Source organism: Rattus norvegicus, chromosome 10 (genome assembly GCF_036323735.1).
Source record: "Rattus norvegicus strain BN/NHsdMcwi chromosome 10, GRCr8, whole genome shotgun sequence".
Lineage (NCBI taxonomy): Eukaryota > Metazoa > Chordata > Mammalia > Rodentia > Muridae > Rattus > Rattus norvegicus.
This window is the reverse complement of record NC_086028.1, coordinates 93051456-93067901: the sequence shown is the minus strand read 5'-3', so window position 1 is coordinate 93067901 and position 16446 is coordinate 93051456. Positions and strand designations below refer to the sequence as shown.

The window sequence follows — 16446 nt, the reverse complement described above, 5'->3', positions numbered from 1 at the left end:
AAGCAGGAAGGGGATAGATCCTGGAAGAATTGTCTGGAATTTTCCAGAGATATCAGTAATAGAGACTAATATTTTAATTCAGAATGAAATCACATTCATCGCAACCATTTTCATCTTCTGCTTCGGGACTGAGATTGCGTTTGATACAAGTATTCCTCCTCTTGGTTCCAGTTCTATTTTCTCTTCAGCTTCCTTTTGGGCCTTCAGATCCTATCTTAAGGGACAGAGGTCAGTTTTCCTCTCTCTACCAGATGGCTCCCAATGACACAACTCTGTCACTTGCCATGGTTTCCCTGATGCTTCATCTCAATTGGTCCTGGGTTGGCCTGCTTCTCATAGATGACCACAAGGGGACTCTCACACTTGAGAGAAGAAATGGATAGGAATAGAATATGTCTAGCTCTTGTGGAAATGATCCCAGTCACCAGGACTTCATTTTCCTATAATTTCTGGAAAAATTTAAAGAAGATCTAGGAATCATTGTCCAATGTTTTTATTATTTATGGGGACATTGATTCTCTCCAAGGTTTAATGGACAATCTAGGACAACAATTAATAACATGGGAAGTTTGGATCATGAATTCACAATGGATAGTACAAAGCAAGCTGATTGTTTTCTGTTAGACTCATTCCACGGGAGTCTCATTTTTTCACACCATCATGAGGAGAGTTTTGAGTTCTCTAATTTTATCCGAACGGTAAATCCTTACAAATACCCAGAAGACCCTTATCTTCCTAAGTTGTGGTATGCACTTTTCAACTGCTCACATTCTAAATTTGATTGCCAACTTTTGATGAACTGTCAGCCAAATGCTTCCTTGGAATTGTTCCCTATAACCATTATTGACACGAGCATGAGTGAAGAGAGTTATAACATACACACTTCTGTGTATGCTGTGGCCCACACTCTTCAGGAGATGAGTCTTCAACAAGGTCAAATGCAATCACATTTAAAAGGGGAAGAAATGGTCTTCTTTCCTTGGCATGTAAAATCCCTTCCATTGTATTGTAATATTGGCATTGTGACATTTTGAAGGTTTAACAAATCTTTCAAACTAGATATTATAAAGTTCAGTGCATTTAAAAAGTTAGCACAAATTTAGTTTCATCCTGGAGAGATGGCTCAGTGGTTAAGAGCACTGACTGCTCTTCCAGAGGTCATGAGTTCAATCCCAGCAACCACATGGTGGCTCACATCCATCTGTAATGAGATCTGATGCCCTCTTCTGGTGTATCTGAAGACAGCTACATTGTACTCATATAAATAAAATAAATAAATCTTTAAAAAAAAAAAAGATTTACACAAATGGGAGGAGACAGCTCAACAGGTAAAGGTGCTAGGGACATGAGCTGAGTTCAATCCCCAGAACCCACTCAAGAGACTGGATGCACAGCAGACGCCTGTGATCTCAGTGAGGGCCAGAGACAGGAGAGTTGGCCAGAAGCATGCACATAGAGTGTGGCAGCAAAACAAGAGAAACCCTGCCTCAAAACCAGAGTGGAAGGAGAGGTGCAAACCCTGAATGGTGTCTTCTCACATCATGTGCTCACTTGGGTACTTAGGAGTCCATACTCACACACACACTAAAGAGAATCTTCGAAACAAAGATTTATATAAATGGGCCAGCACATACCTGTCACAAGAGCATTCAACAGGGAAAGGGGAAAGGCTGACACGTTCCAGACCAGCCTATACTCTACAGCCAGACTCCAGAGAAAAGGGAAAGCGAAGCCCAAAGGGGCTAAGACCCAGTCCCAGAAGAATGAAAATAAATTATACTCACTTTGCACAGTGAACACAAATAGGTACTTTAACAGGTTCTATTCCATTTAACCTACAAATGGAGAGGTGCAATGTATTTTTGAGGTTTATCTTTTCTTTTTTGGATAAGCATTTCTGAATCCGTTATTAATGCAAAGCAGTCTGAAGAAAAAAATGTATTGACTAAACTCTATTTAAAAGGAAAAGTTGTTATAAAAATGTAATCTCATCTCGCTGAGGTTCAATTTTGAAGACTAATCCTATTCATCTAAACAGAGGAAAAGTACTTTTAAATAACAACTGCCTTATTAATAGCTTCACTCACTCACTTTCATTTAAGGCTACTTCCCTCACACTGATAATCTTGTTTCAGCTCTTGGTATGTAGCTGAGGCTAAGTATAAGAAGACAGAGCACTTAGAAATCGATGATGACTTTTGTGACAAAGAAACACATAGTAAACACAAGTCTTACTTGCACTTCCGTGAAAGAGGGAACCCAGAGCCCCCAAGGTGCTGGTGTTGGCTCATGCCTGTAACCCGAGGACTTAAGAGGCAGGGGCAGAAAGACTAATGAGAGTTCAAGGCCTGCGTAGCGAGTTCTAGGCCAGCCAGGTCCTCACAACAAGACCCTGTTTCTAAATGAGTTAATTAGTTAAATAAAAAACACAGCTAGTGAAGAACATTTATTTTAATACCCATCTTCACGTAAGATTTCTCCACTTTAGCTTGTCTCCATTGTAAAGTTAAAATCATCACTGTAAAGGGAGAGAAAGAAATTGAGTGGAGAGGGGGATTCAGAGGGAGAGGGTTGGGGACAGGTGGAGAGGGAGGAGAGAGGGGGACAGGGGAGCGGCGGGAGGAGGCTCCAGAGAACATACCTGCTGACTTCTTTATACTGGGCTATCTCCTCAATATAAAGCAGGTCGTGTAGCCGTGACTGATAGTTAGTCTTGGTCAAGGATTTGTCTAAAACGGACTGTGTAAACAGCTGGTCAGCAGAGAGAGGAATTTGGTATCTGATCAAAAGGCTCTTCTCCCAATCAGTAGTCTCGTTAGGTTCAAAGTCTACAATAGTCTTGGAGGAAGGCTCCCAGCGCCTGGCTGTGGTTACCAGCTGCTGCTTGGCATGCATCAGGTACTCAAGATCTACACAAAGATGGAGACATTCAGAAAGAAGCATGACATCAAACTCTCAAGTGGCAAGTACTCATTCCTGTAACAGCTTCATACACTAGAGATAAAACTCTCAAAGATAAACAGCACAGAACTCACTGACAGTACTTCCCCATGCCAGACATATGTTGACTTTTAACAAAATACATCATTAGGAACCCATGTAAGAACGCTTTGTACATGTTAGGTTAGGTCATGCCACAGATAGTTATTTGGGGAAACATTCAGAACTTGACTCCAGTCAAGAGCAACCTGCTGTGCGGGAGAAAGCTGATAAACTCCTGGGTGACAGACTGTACCACGTGAGGCAGAGTCCCTGTCCTCTGCACCCTGAGGTACCTGCCCCGAAAACACAAAGAAGAACCAAGGTCCTCAAAGCCCTGGGCTTTGCTTGTGTGGACGTCACTTTGCTTCCAGCACCAATCTGATAGAAGACGCAGATATACACACCGCTGTCCCCTTGAAACATGTGACTGAAAGTCATTTAAATGCCACTTCTGAGCAAAATTACACTGTAAGCAGAGTTCAATATCAAAATCAGGAACTGTCAGAGATGTGATGTAAACCAACAAGGATGAAAGCCACAAGGAACTCACAGTGCCCTACCTGAGACTTGGTGGATAGAGCTTGCCCTCACTAGAAAAGTAAGAATTGGCCAACAGGTGAAAAGTTGTTTTACTGACTCATTAGGCCAAGATTCAGTTTTAGTATAAGAGGAAAAACTTCCCTACTTCAGACAGGGCTCATGGAAAGTCACACTAAGCTGTGTCTGAATTAGAACAGGCATGGCTGCAGCCTCTCACTCAGTTAGTGCTCTGGCATGGTTGTTTATTATTTTGTGGTGCTGGAGATGAAACCCAAAGCCCAACATATCTACCACTGAACTACACCCCAAGCTCGGATGCTGCAACCTCCAGATGCCATACACGCACATAAACACACACAGTCACTCACAAAGAAATTTCACCACAGTAGCAAAGTATCCTACTATCTTAGTAAAATTATATAGAGGCCCTAATTTCTAAGATGTGATCCTTGTGGAAGCACTTTTCTAAGAGTGTTGCTATCCTCAAACAGCAGCATAAGTACAAGGATCACAACAATAAAGATGAACTGCCCGTTAAAATCACACTTCAGACTGCTCTGGGGGCTGGAGAGACGGCTCAACAATTAAGAACACTTGCTGCTCTTTTCAGAGAACCATGGCTTCCAGAATCCATGACAGATGGCTCATAGCCACCTATAACTCCAGCTCCAGACACCCTCTTCTGTTATTACAGGTACTAACACATACACACACACACACACACACACACACACACACACACACACACACACACACACACACACAGAGAGAGAGAGAGAGAGACAGACACAGACACAGACACAGACACAGACACAGACAAACAGATTTAAATAAAGAAATGCTCTTCGATGGATTACAATGGATTAGGCATGGTGGCACACATTTTTAATCTCAGTATTTAGGAGACAGGCAAACTTCTATGAGTTCAAGGCCAGCCCGGTAAACGGAGCAGGATCCAGGCCAGTCAGAGCTATAAAATAAGATCCTGTATTAAGAAAGAAAAATAGTATGTAGAAGGATGTCAAACGTCTATTATAAAGTGGGAAACTTACAATTCATAATCACATTATATTTGTATTTAAGTGAATTCAGACTATATTTAAAGCAACACATTCTCATGTCATTTAAAAGTCACTGACTATTCCTGTGTTCCTTAAGGTGCTGGGACAATAACAGACCTAAAATGGTCTCCTGAAAACACCACTGTTTTTATGTTAAAATCTACACAGACTCAGCATCTCTACTTCTGACTAAAAGTATTCAGAGTTTTGGGGACAAGGTATAGGCCTGTTTTGACATTTTATGTAGATAATGCCATAATTCATAATTTGGTTTTAGGAAATTATTTGAGCAAGTAACACCACAAAGTTTTCAAACAATGTTACATTTTATTTAATTCCTTTTTGGGAGAGGAGAGGGAGAATCTCACTATGTAGCCCAGGCTAGCCCAGAACTCATGGTTCTCCTCAGCCCCAGCCTCCTAAGCCCAGGAATCAGGTTATGAGCCACGGTACCCAGGACTCTGTTAATGACTAGAAAGAGAAGGGAACTGTGGCCATAGAGAGGACCTGAAAACAGCTGAGGTGTGCCAGCCTCAAAAGATAGTGTGTGTGAATGACGAAGGCTCCTAAGAAGAGGCTTCCTAGAGCTAATTCTCACTGGAGCCTGAGTCAGCTTCTGCCTCTGTTCTCACTCCTCTAAAGTTTTTTTTCTTTTCTCTTGTTTTTGAAGGTGGGGTTTTTTTGGAGATAGGGAGGATGTTTTAGAGAGAGAGAGTCTTCCTCTATAGCTCTATGGCTATAATTTGTAGTTATCCCCTGCCTCAGTCAGAGAAGTGTCAGCCACCATACCCTAATCCTGTCCTCTTTACCTCAAAAAAAAAAAATCATCTGTTAAAATTGTTAAACTGTGTAGTGACCCACCACCTAATTATAGTGCTGAAAGGTCTTGAGTAACACTTATGGAAAAGAAGTAAGGTCCCCCCCATGGGACACGGAAGAGACGTGCTCACCTCCTGCTGTAGGAGCTGCTAGGACCAGACTTAGGGAAGGTCATGCGCAGGACTGCTGAGCCAGCTCACCCATGGCATGTACGTTCCCTCAGCCTACGCCATCTTCAAATAACCACTCTGGAAAGACGAAAACTGAACAAGTGTGGGGCAGCATTCACAGCACCACTTAGGAGAGCTCAACAGCACTTATTATCAAATAGTGCTTATTAACAGGACATATGGGCACTGCGTGTTAACTAACCCTTGAAACAATAAACTCCAAGCAAGGCTGAGAGGAATTACAAACCTGTACAACGTGTACCATGAGATGTGGCAGGTAGGCAGAAGCTGTGAATACACTGAAGAGAAATCCTCTAGAAGTTGAAGTAGACTATTATCCAGAGGTTGTGGATACAGCTTAGCTCAGTGGTCCAGCACTTGCCTACCACAGGTGAGAGCCTGTGTTGGATCTACAGCATAACCAAAGACCTAACAAACAGGATATACTTAGCTATACCATGGAAGGGCTGCCACTCTTCAACATAACCAACTCTGGGCTATTGAGCTGGCTCAGAGGTTAATAGGGCTTGCTGCTCTTCCAGAAGACCAGAGTTCAGTGACCAGCATGGCAGCTCAGAACTGTCTGTGACTCCAGCTCCAGGGAACAATAACTCTGTCCTCTGAGGACACCTCCATTTCCCCTTGTACAAACTCACATGGAGACAGGCAAATCTACATGCAATTTTAAAATAATAAAGATGAGCCTTTTTACAAAAGTAACCAGCTCAACTAGAACAGCTAATCTAACACAGGAACTACTTGCCAGTATCCTCAACGTCTGTGGTGTTGAGACTTCAAGAGCCTGCTCACATTTCAGCCACAAAGCTACTATCCATGAGGATACAGCATCCAGAGCAAAGCTCTGCTCTGAAATATGAAATGCATCCAATTTAAGCACTATCTTTAATGGGGCCTGGAAACTGAACAAAAAGACAGTACAGGGAAACAAAAGCAGAGATGGCCCAGAGGCATTCAATAAATGCAACTTATTAAAAGCAGCTCTATTATCTGAAAGTGAGATAAAATGCTTCCTAATTTCAAAGTCAGATGCCTCACTCTTCCTTACAAGACCAAAGTTCTGGTCTCTGGTTTTACAGTTTTGGCCACTCACATTACAGATCAACACAAGTGTACAGTAACTTCCCAATTAGCGCTTTGCTTCCATTCTACCACTGTTCCTTTCCCACACTGCTGCCCAGAGGCCACAGGGAGTCCTCCCAGCTATGCCAACCATTGGCCCCTTTTCTCTCCATTTAGGAGGTGAATAGAAAGCTGAAACACACAAACACACAGACACAGACACACACACACACACAGAAAGACAGAGAGAGACAGAGGGAGAGGGAGGGAGGGAGGGAGGGAGGGAGGGAGGGACGGAGGGACATATTACACATGCACACAAAAGCACGCCAGATGTGATGACACACACCTTTAGTCCCAGCATCTGAGAGGCAGGACAGGCAGATCTCTGTAAATTTGAGGCCACCCAGGGCTATATAGAGCCTCTGTCTCAAAAAATAAAATTAAATTTTAAAACTATGCAATTGTCAAGGTACAAATTAATAAATACTAAAACCAAAACCAAATGTACTCCGCAAACACACCTAAACAGACTCACACTGGAAAGACAGCAAGCAGCTTCTCCTCGTGCTTTTATTCACTTACACTGATCTTCATGCAAACTTAAACCCTTTCCTGCAGCTCTGCTGGCCACACGATGTCATGTGGATAGAGGACATGTGTCCCTCATTTGCCGCCATCAACTGGGGCAGCTGGCAATACCTCCTAAGGTGAACTAACTTTTGGGTTGATGTTATCATGTCTCATTAGAGTCACGGCGCAAAAAAAAAAAAAAAAGAAAGTACCATGCTTCCAGATTAAAATCTAAGAACACATTTTAAATATGCTGCCTCCAGACATCCGAAACACAACTCCATACTTCCCATCAGTGGAGGCTGAGTAGATAGCACACCAGGAAAGCTCACTAACTTCTTTCCCTCACCAGTGCCTCTTCCCACACATTCTGAGTGATACTCTTCAAGTTTACTCAAAGACAGTTTAATATACAGTGTGTTTTTCTGAACCTCAGTATCTCACCAACCAGGAAAACAACTGAATTTTAAAAGGAAAGCCCAGTTGAAGTCACACATACTTCTTCAACAGTTTAAAGATCACCAGATGGCTATTAGAGGAAAGAAATTTCCTAATTCCCTCTCGGCCCATAAATAAAGAAGCTTTGGATGTTACAGATAACAACGACAGTGTGGGGGAGGGAATCTGTGGAGTTGTGGTTTTAGTTCAACCAAAAACTAAATACTGAGGAAAGGTCTCAGGTCCATGTGAACCAGGAGTTAAGGAAGGACCACTTGCCACGGGACTCGGAGTCGCCCTGGTGCAGGGAATCTCACCCTCAGTCCGTGTGAAGGGCCGCAGCCTTGGGGGCTGAGGCACAGTGAGACGGAGGGTGAGAGCGGCAGCATCCTCCCCACATGAGGTGCCGTGTCGTGAAGAACATCGAGCTAACGGATGGCCCAGCGGGGCCAAATGTGTAACTTTATGTAAGAAGCACGGGCATTTCCAGCACAATTTAAGTATAAAACTTGCCACAGTCCTTTGGGAAGAGGGGTTCTCAGTGAGAAAATGCCTCCCTCCATGGTTTGGCCTGTAGGTGAGTCTGTAGCACACTTTCTCAGTTAGGGATTGGAGTGGGAGGGCCTGGCCCATAGGTGGTACCCCTCTGCCTTGAGTTGGATTGGTAGTCCTGGTTTCTATAAGAAAGCCGACTGTGCAAACCATAGAAACCAAGACAGTAAGTAAGCACTCCTCTCTGACCTCTCAATCAGCTCCAGGTTCCTGCCCCGTCTGAGCTCCTGCCATGATTGACTTCAAAAATGAACTGTGGATTGGAAGTTTAAGAGAAATAAATTCGTCCCTCCCCAGGTTGCTTTTGGTCATGGTGTTTAACACAGCAAGAGCAAGCGCACAGAGAATTTAGTCTAGGAGTGGGGGTTACTGCTGTGATAGACTTACCATGTGTGGAGGACTGTGGAAGGATTTTGGAACTTTGGGCTGGAAAAGTTCCTCAGTGCTCAGAGCTCATGGACTGTTTTGGGGGACCTTAGACAATAAAGCTGAGAGCAGGCCGTGAGCAGGGTTCCTCCACACACGGTCTTCCCATCGGCCAGCTCCTGTCATCTTCCAACCTGAGTTCCTGCCCCTATTTTCCTGGAAGATGGACTCCAAGCTGTGGTGTGAGTTAACCCTTTCCTCCCCATGTTGTCGTGCTGTTTTCACAGAAATATAAACCCTAATGAAGACACCAATAAGTTGGCACTCAAGTGGAAGAGGCAAGCAGTAAAGATAAAGACATTTCCCACTCAAATTCCAGTTTCTCTTCATCGCTAAATTTCTTTGCATGCAAAAATCAAGTTACATTGAAATTTATAGTTCGAACACAAAACAGAACCCAGACCTGCTTCAGTTCCCAACCACATTCTCAGACCTGAACCTGGAGCCCTGTTTTCATCACTGTCCTAATGATGAACAGGCTGTGTGTGAGGTTAGAAGAGCCAGGCAGTGACCCTGCCACCAACTAGCTCAGCACGGCGATTATCTTGCCTTGTGTTTCTGAGCTGTCCACACAGGCATTTCAGGACGTGAGAGAAAACACAACATTGCCACTTCATTTCTAGCAGCGACCAGCAGTGTAGAAAATGGCAGCTGAATTTCCATCAAGTTCCTGCCCTCAAATTCTTTGCTGACAAGAACTCTGCACTAACGGTAAAAAAAACACTGAGGGGGAAAAATAAATTATATATATATATATACAAATAAAATAAAATCATATATATATACACTATGTATATATAAATATATAAATAAAAATAAAATATATATTTGGCTGTAAAGAAGACAAAGTAGCTAGAAGCACTAACTACTCTTCCAGAGGACTTGGGTCAATTTCCAGCACCCACATGACAGCTCATAACCCATTGTAATTCCAGTCCTAGACAATCCAAATACCGTCCTCTGGCCTCTGTGGGCACCAATCATGCATGTGACAGACAGGCATGCAGGCAAAAGACTCATACACAAAAATGAGAATAAAAAATAAAAATAATGTTGAACAAAGTTAAAAGTCACTGAGAGGGAACGAGTATGTTATGGCCATCCTGCTTTCATGACTCAAGAACCCTGCTAGGGCTCACATCATATGGAAACAAATACAGCTCTACAGCAAAAACCCTGGAACAAAGGAGGAGCACGTATGCAATGACAGCAGTTTTCAGAATAAGAAAGCTAGGTGTAGTGGTGCACACCTTTAAACCCGCACTCAGGAAGCGGGGCCAGGAGGACCTCTGTGAGTTACAGCACAGCCAGAGCTACATGGGGAGAATTGTCTCAGAAAAAAAGAGGAGGGGGAGGAAGAAGAGGAGGAGGAGGTTGGAAAGATGACATGGTAGTTAATGGCCATCTTCCAAAGAGCCAAGGTTCAGTCCCCGTACCTCACTGGACAGCTCAGAGTTGCCTGTGACTCAGTTCCACTGAAAAGCACCACCACACCCATGGCATGTGAGTGTGCTGGCACGTGCGCATGCACACACACACACACACACACACACACACACACAAAACAACAATAATGAAAAATAATAAAATTATCAAAGATAGAATCAGGGCTAGCAAGATGGCTCAGTGGATAAGGGCACTTCCACCAAGCCTCGCAATCTGAGTTTGAGCCCTGGAGCCAAGGTAGAAGAAAACTGACTCCTGACAACTCCCCTCCACAAGTATTCTATGACACATGTGTGCCCCGCACCCAGTCTACTTGGGCCTTTACCTGCTGAGCAATCGCCAGCCTGAAAACAACTCTTCTGAGTGCCCACTATAAGCTAACTGAGCGCCTCCTCAGGTCCTCAGGCTCATCGAAGGAAGGCACACGAGCTCCATTCTCTAAATGCTGCCCCATCAAGCCACAGGTGTTAAGACCTCTACCCAAGCCACAGAAACAGTAAAAAACCAGAATTCCCAGCCAGCTCGGTGTGACATCACCACCACTCTTCTTCCAGAAGCAAAGTACACTTACAGCGGTCAAAGCATCCCTTCTCTTCCCATCAGACCCAAGTCACCTTCATTTCTTTTGCTCATCATCTGTTAACAACATCTCTCTTAACTTTTTATTACAGACCTTTAACTTCTGCTACTGTGGATCCTTAACACTTACAAAACTGTTATGGGAAAACAAAACAGGATTATAAACCACTACACTGAAAACAAACTTCTGAAACAAACTCCATCTGGATGCCAGACAGGAGTTCGTTCTCTTTTATTTCTACAACCTCACCCTCCTCCTAACTCACGACAGCACAGCTCTGAAGCTCTGTGTGTGTGGTCACAGCTGCTCACCAAGAACTGCCCAGGGTTGAGTTCTCACTACACGGGAAATACTCACCATCCAGTCCTTCATCATAAGACCTGCCACACTCTGTGCTTTATTTTTACTTTACCTACTGACATGTCTATTTGACTATGGAGATTAACATTTTTTTGTTCCTACTGAGAAAATGACAAAATTACATGCGACCAAATAAAACATAAATGGAACCAAACAAGGCAGAAAATGAGATAAAATGAAGTCAAGGTTATGTTAGCACACGAAGAAGACACCACCTAACTGCAAAGCTTGGCACAAATGTAACGAAGTGAAGGGCAGGCATGGTCACACACACTTGTAATTCCAGCACTGGGGAGGCTGAGGCAGGAGACTTGTAAATTCAAGGCCAGGCTGGGCCACTTAGTGAGACCCTGTCCCAGTAAAAAAAATAATGAATGAATGAACGAACATATGTTAACCTCAACTTACAAGGGGGAAAAAGAGAAAGGCAGAACAATTTCACCATTAACACCCTAGTGTCTACTCATGAGAAGAAAACTATTCCAGGGTCTACTGGATGGGTCACATGGTACTTGAAGATAAGTATCCTCCACATTATGGTCAGTTCCCGTTAGCACAGGAGCAAATTTCATACAGCTCACTACCTAGTGTTATTAACGAAACCCTTAATCATTTGTTAAATAAATTATGCCTCTGGAGCCACAGAAGTGTGGGCTAACTGCCCTTTCTGTTGGATGCAGGCATCGAACTTAGAAACGGGTAGCAATACACAAGGCGAATTAGCTGCAGTGTCAAGCACACGGGGCCTCTGTGCTGAAACCAGGGAAACTCCCAAGCACCACGCCCATCCTGTGGAGACGCCCTGACCTCCTCAATAGTGGCAAAGGCACACACTGACTCAGGGCTGATACTGAGGGCTTCTCCTTCAAAGACAATGTATGAGCATCAGCAGAGCTAACTGAACACTCAGAAGGAAACAGAAACAGACACTGTAGGTATGTAGGCCATTACCAATAGAAAGACATTCTAGTCAAATACTGAAAGGTTTAGTTATGCTAAAATCATCTTACTTGACCATGAAATTGCTAGATCAAAACAAACCTAATTACCCACTCATGTAAGTTAAGTGAAGTGGCCTCAATGAGAGATTTACCTGGCCACTGACGGAGGAGACCAAGGCCCAACCTGACCCATTGTGTGGCCATTACACAGTGAACATGTCAATTAACATGGGAATTTTTCTTTTGTATTCCCTACCTCTCTGTGGAATATTTAGGGGTCAATACATATCTTTTAACGTTGCCTTCTAATACATTGTACCAGGGAAAGTCTGAATATTACCTTCTGTAGAAGCTGCGTCAATCATTACTCTTTGCATGAGTACTGGCTCCAATCCAAAGTCGAAAACTATGGTTTGGCGAAAAGTTCCAAATATTTCTGTGTTAAATGCTATCCCGACTTTATACACGTAATGATCTAATCCATTTTGGGCCATCTCTCCTCCTATCCATTCTTGACAGTTCTCGGGGACTTCTTGTGATACCTGGGCAGTACTATCTCCGGCAGATATGGCAATGATACTAAAATGAGGACGATGAGCATCATAGAGCAAGGCTACCCGACACAGCATTCTTGCAGGCTACAAGGAAGTTAAAATAATGCATTGAGTACAGGGGTGAGAATTCAGTTGTAACTGGGCTCTTCCATGAAAATACTCCCAGGAGGGCCTGCTACACCCCATGTTTCTAAGGTACTATGCTCACAACAAACTATGCTCACAAGCTATTTAAGAAAAAAAAGTTAAAATAATAATAAAAAACAAAGACAAAACAGAATGGTTAAAGCAAAGTTTCTAAAATGGTAATCGTCTGCTCTGTCACCAGCCTCCCTGGACCTTCTGTGCACATTCACCTTTGCCTATGTAAAATCTGCCACCTTAGGTCAACTTCTAAGTATGTAGCCTCACGCAGGAAGCATTCGCAGGAGGACAGTTACCCCTGCGAGCATGGGATAGGGTTCAAGGCTGAAGCTAAACGTTCTTAGACTCTCCATCTCAAGATGTAGATGGTCCCATGAAGAAATGCCACCAAAAAGGACAGAAAACTTCTCCACCAAACATGCTCATTGAAATGTTAACCCCACTCCGATCTTAAACTGCACCTTGTGGTTTAGGAGGAGAAGCAGTGCAGAAAATGTCTCATACTGAGAACCCTCTCCCTAGAGAGGGCTCGGGATACAGCTCAGTGGGAGATCATGTGCCTATGAAACATAAAATAAAAATAAGACAGAATAGGGGTTGGGGATTTGGCTCAGTGGTAGAGCGCTTGCCTAGCAAGCGCAAGGCCTTGGGTTTGGTCCCCAACTCCAAAAATAAATAAATAAATAAAAAAATAAGACAGAATAAAGACACACTACTACAGAATTTCTGACTTCATCAAATGAAATACAAAAATAGGCTTTTTTTTTTGAAAAAAATCTTAGAATTGCCAGATTAAATAATTAAATTATCAAATAGTTTATTGTAAGCCATGAACCCCATCCTATGTTGCAAGCTTAGAAGGTAATATTTGTCAAACTTCTTCACCAAGTAATTAAGAAAGTGTCCTACATAGCTAAGTGGATCTTACTTCAAAGTGGAGAAAAGTCTATTTAATGAGTGACATATAGAAACCCACTTTGACACAGTGCAGAGCCTATATAAAATGCACTCAGAACCAAACACTTCAACACTCTCTCAGCACACATTTCAAGGTCCATTAGGCTTCAAAAACAGAACAAAGCTGGTGTTCTTTAAATAGCACGCGCTTCATACCTTACAGGTCAGAGCAAAGGTCCATGTCTGGTGGGACTTTTTGGTGTTGACGGTGACTGACAGGTCAGGGCTGTGCTCCACCTGGACTCCCTCTAGGCATTCGCTAAGCTGAAAGCAAAAGAGACTCCAGTTACGGCCTGAGGTGGGAACATCAGTGAGAACCCAGCAGAGCAACAAGTGTCGGCGAACGCACAGACAGCAGCACAGACAGGGTGCTCACCACAGGGTGCCGGGGTGCCACACACTCCCTTCCCGTCATTCCTCCAAGAGTGACATGTGATGCAGTTAAATAAGACAGAGAAAATTAACTACAGACTGAGAACCAAAACCTCCCTGAAGGAAGGTCATTACTGTAGGAGCTACAAACCTCCAGGCAAAGGTTCATCTTAACAAACGGGCCAGCTTTGGTTACTACACACGTCCTTAGCCAATTAAAGAAATGCACTGCGCTTCAGCACAGGAGAGAGCAAAGCAGAGGCAGCACCCTGTTTGGAGCAAAATCAGAGGTCATCTGTACGTACCACTTTCTCAGGGGACAGTGAGCTCATCCACTTTTCTATCAAGGTCTCCATGTAGCTGCCTGAGAGCTGTTTGTTCTCACTCTGCTGCTTCAGTTTTATCAGCCGCGAGGCATATCTCTTCTGCCATTCTGCTAGTTCTTCCTGGGAATGTGCTGAAGTACACTGGGCACCGTACCTACAGATCCCTTGCTCTAAAAACCTAGGCAGAATGGGAAAGACTGTTATCGTATACTTCATTCAACAGGTTAAAGATAACTTCCACCATTTAACCTCTGCCTCCCCAGTAACAAGACAAACATCTTCTGAGAGGCAGGGTTTATCACTGTCAAGTTCAATGACAGGAGTAGAGGGTGACAGACCAACATTCATGACAGTCAAAGTGTCAATCTGCAACCCAATATCCACCGACTGTTCTTAGAAACATGGTGATCTTAAAGGACAATAATATCTTGAGACGCTTCCCAGGAGAACACATGCTTCCTTTGTGTTCTGTTAGTTCCTTTCAGTGCAGAATCTTCCTGAAGCAACACTGACATCCAGTGGGCTAGCTGTTCACAGCCATGATCTGCTTCCCCAAACTGCCTGAACACACTCTGTGTACACGGAACTGCACCGCTGTGACCCCTTTACCTTTCCCTTCTAACAGAATGCTTCTTCTCTATTACTCCACTGAAACTACTAGCTAATGTTAAGTTTCAAATACATTTAGAATAAATGTTTTATAGTTAGAGTCACAAATTCATTTATCAGTTACTCGGTTCTTTTCAAGGGGTAAATACAGAAATATTGACGGCCAAGGACACAGAGCTAATAGCCCCTTCTGAAGTGACCATGAAACACGTGAACCTAGAACAATGCTGCTGATTAAGTTCTTGTTTGCTTCAAAAATGTGCAAAATAATGTATTTGCCTGTTGTGTATACAATCTGTCTTCACATTTCAGGGATGTGTTGTTCTCTATTTCTAAATTATTTCATTCCTTATCCATTGAGAGCCCTGGCTGCTTTTCCAAAGGACACAGATTCAATTCACAGGCCTGGACTGGCAGCTCACAACTGCCTATAACTCCTGTCCAAGGAGAGAATCCAACACTGTCTGTGGGAGTCTGTGGGAAACAGGCACACACGGTACACAGACACATGCAGGCAAAACACTCATACACACAAAAATAAATTTTACAAAATTATTTTCCTCTTTAAAAAGGGGTTCTATTCTCATCTAGACTCTAATTCTCAGGTTTGTTTTCTAAAGGATCACATTCTCTCTCCAATAACTTGGTGCCACTGAGACCTGCAGGGTTTACTATTTCCATTCCTTAGTTCTACTACAGAACCAAGTGGCTGTCCTGACCGTGTCTCATCAGAGCACGTGTCAGACTCCGGTCACTATGCCACGCAGTTCCAGGCAGCAAAGTCTACGGAAAGCCCCACCAGCCACTCACTCTCTCAGAAGGAACTGAAGAGCTCATCTTTAAAATGAGACTTTGGTTTACTGTCTACATTTTATGAATAATTAATTAATTATTTATAATGATTACATAATTAATTCTGAAAATGCTTAAAATTCAAGGTACTTATAAATTCCATTTATAAGAATTACATGGGGTTGGGGATTTAGCTCAGTGGTAGAGCGCTTGCCTAGCAAGCGCAAGACCCTGGGTTCGGTCCCCAGCTCCGAAAAAAAGAAAAAAGAAAAAAGAAAAAAAAAGAATTACATGACAGCATTTTTTAAAGAAAAGTTATTAAAATAGTGGAATATGACTGGTTTTGTGCTCTTTCAGTTTATAGGAACTAATTTCATCTCCAATTTACCACATCTAAGTAAATTCCACACTAAAAAGAGCCGCAATTAAATTCAGCCAGCATAAAAGACTTCTGAACCAAGTATTAACAGGCTACATCTACACACCGCTGTTTGATACCACAGTTTGCATCGGTGTAGTGCTGACCCATAGCTTCCATTGCAAATAGGAAACAAACCATTTCCCTTGAACATTATCCTTTTTTTCACATGTTATCTTCATTGAATTTAAATTACTGCCTTCAAAAAGTGAAGGAAAATTATCTATCCCTTCAAAAGAGCCATGTAGGGGTTGGGGATTTAGCTCAGTGGTAGAGCGCTTGCCTAGAAAGCGCAAGGTCCTGGGT

At 43.1% G+C, this 16446-nt stretch overlaps 1 protein-coding gene across 17 annotated transcripts in view; it reads right to left on the bottom strand.

Moving 5' to 3' along the window:
• Helz (helicase with zinc finger) overlaps positions 1-16446 on the bottom strand; it is a 165830-nt gene that overhangs the window by 76967 nt on the left and 72417 nt on the right. For 10 of the 17 annotated variants that reach the window (XR_010055158.1, XM_039085638.2, XM_039085642.2 and 7 more), the window contains 5 exons: positions 14301-14499; positions 13780-13887; positions 12309-12606; positions 2642-2909; positions 1785-1835 (listed from right to left, as the gene is read on the bottom strand). Coding sequence is in view for 16 of the 17 variants with exons in the window: in XM_039085638.2 (XP_038941566.1) it covers positions 1785-1835; positions 2642-2909; positions 12309-12606; positions 13780-13887; positions 14301-14499 (924 nt within the window). In the remaining variant the exon portion in view is untranslated. The remainder of the gene's footprint in view (positions 1-1784; positions 1836-2641; positions 2910-12308; positions 12607-13779; positions 13888-14300; positions 14500-16446) is intronic. The other 7 variants (XM_063268757.1, XM_006247562.5, XM_063268760.1 and 4 more) reach the window with 1 other exon arrangement.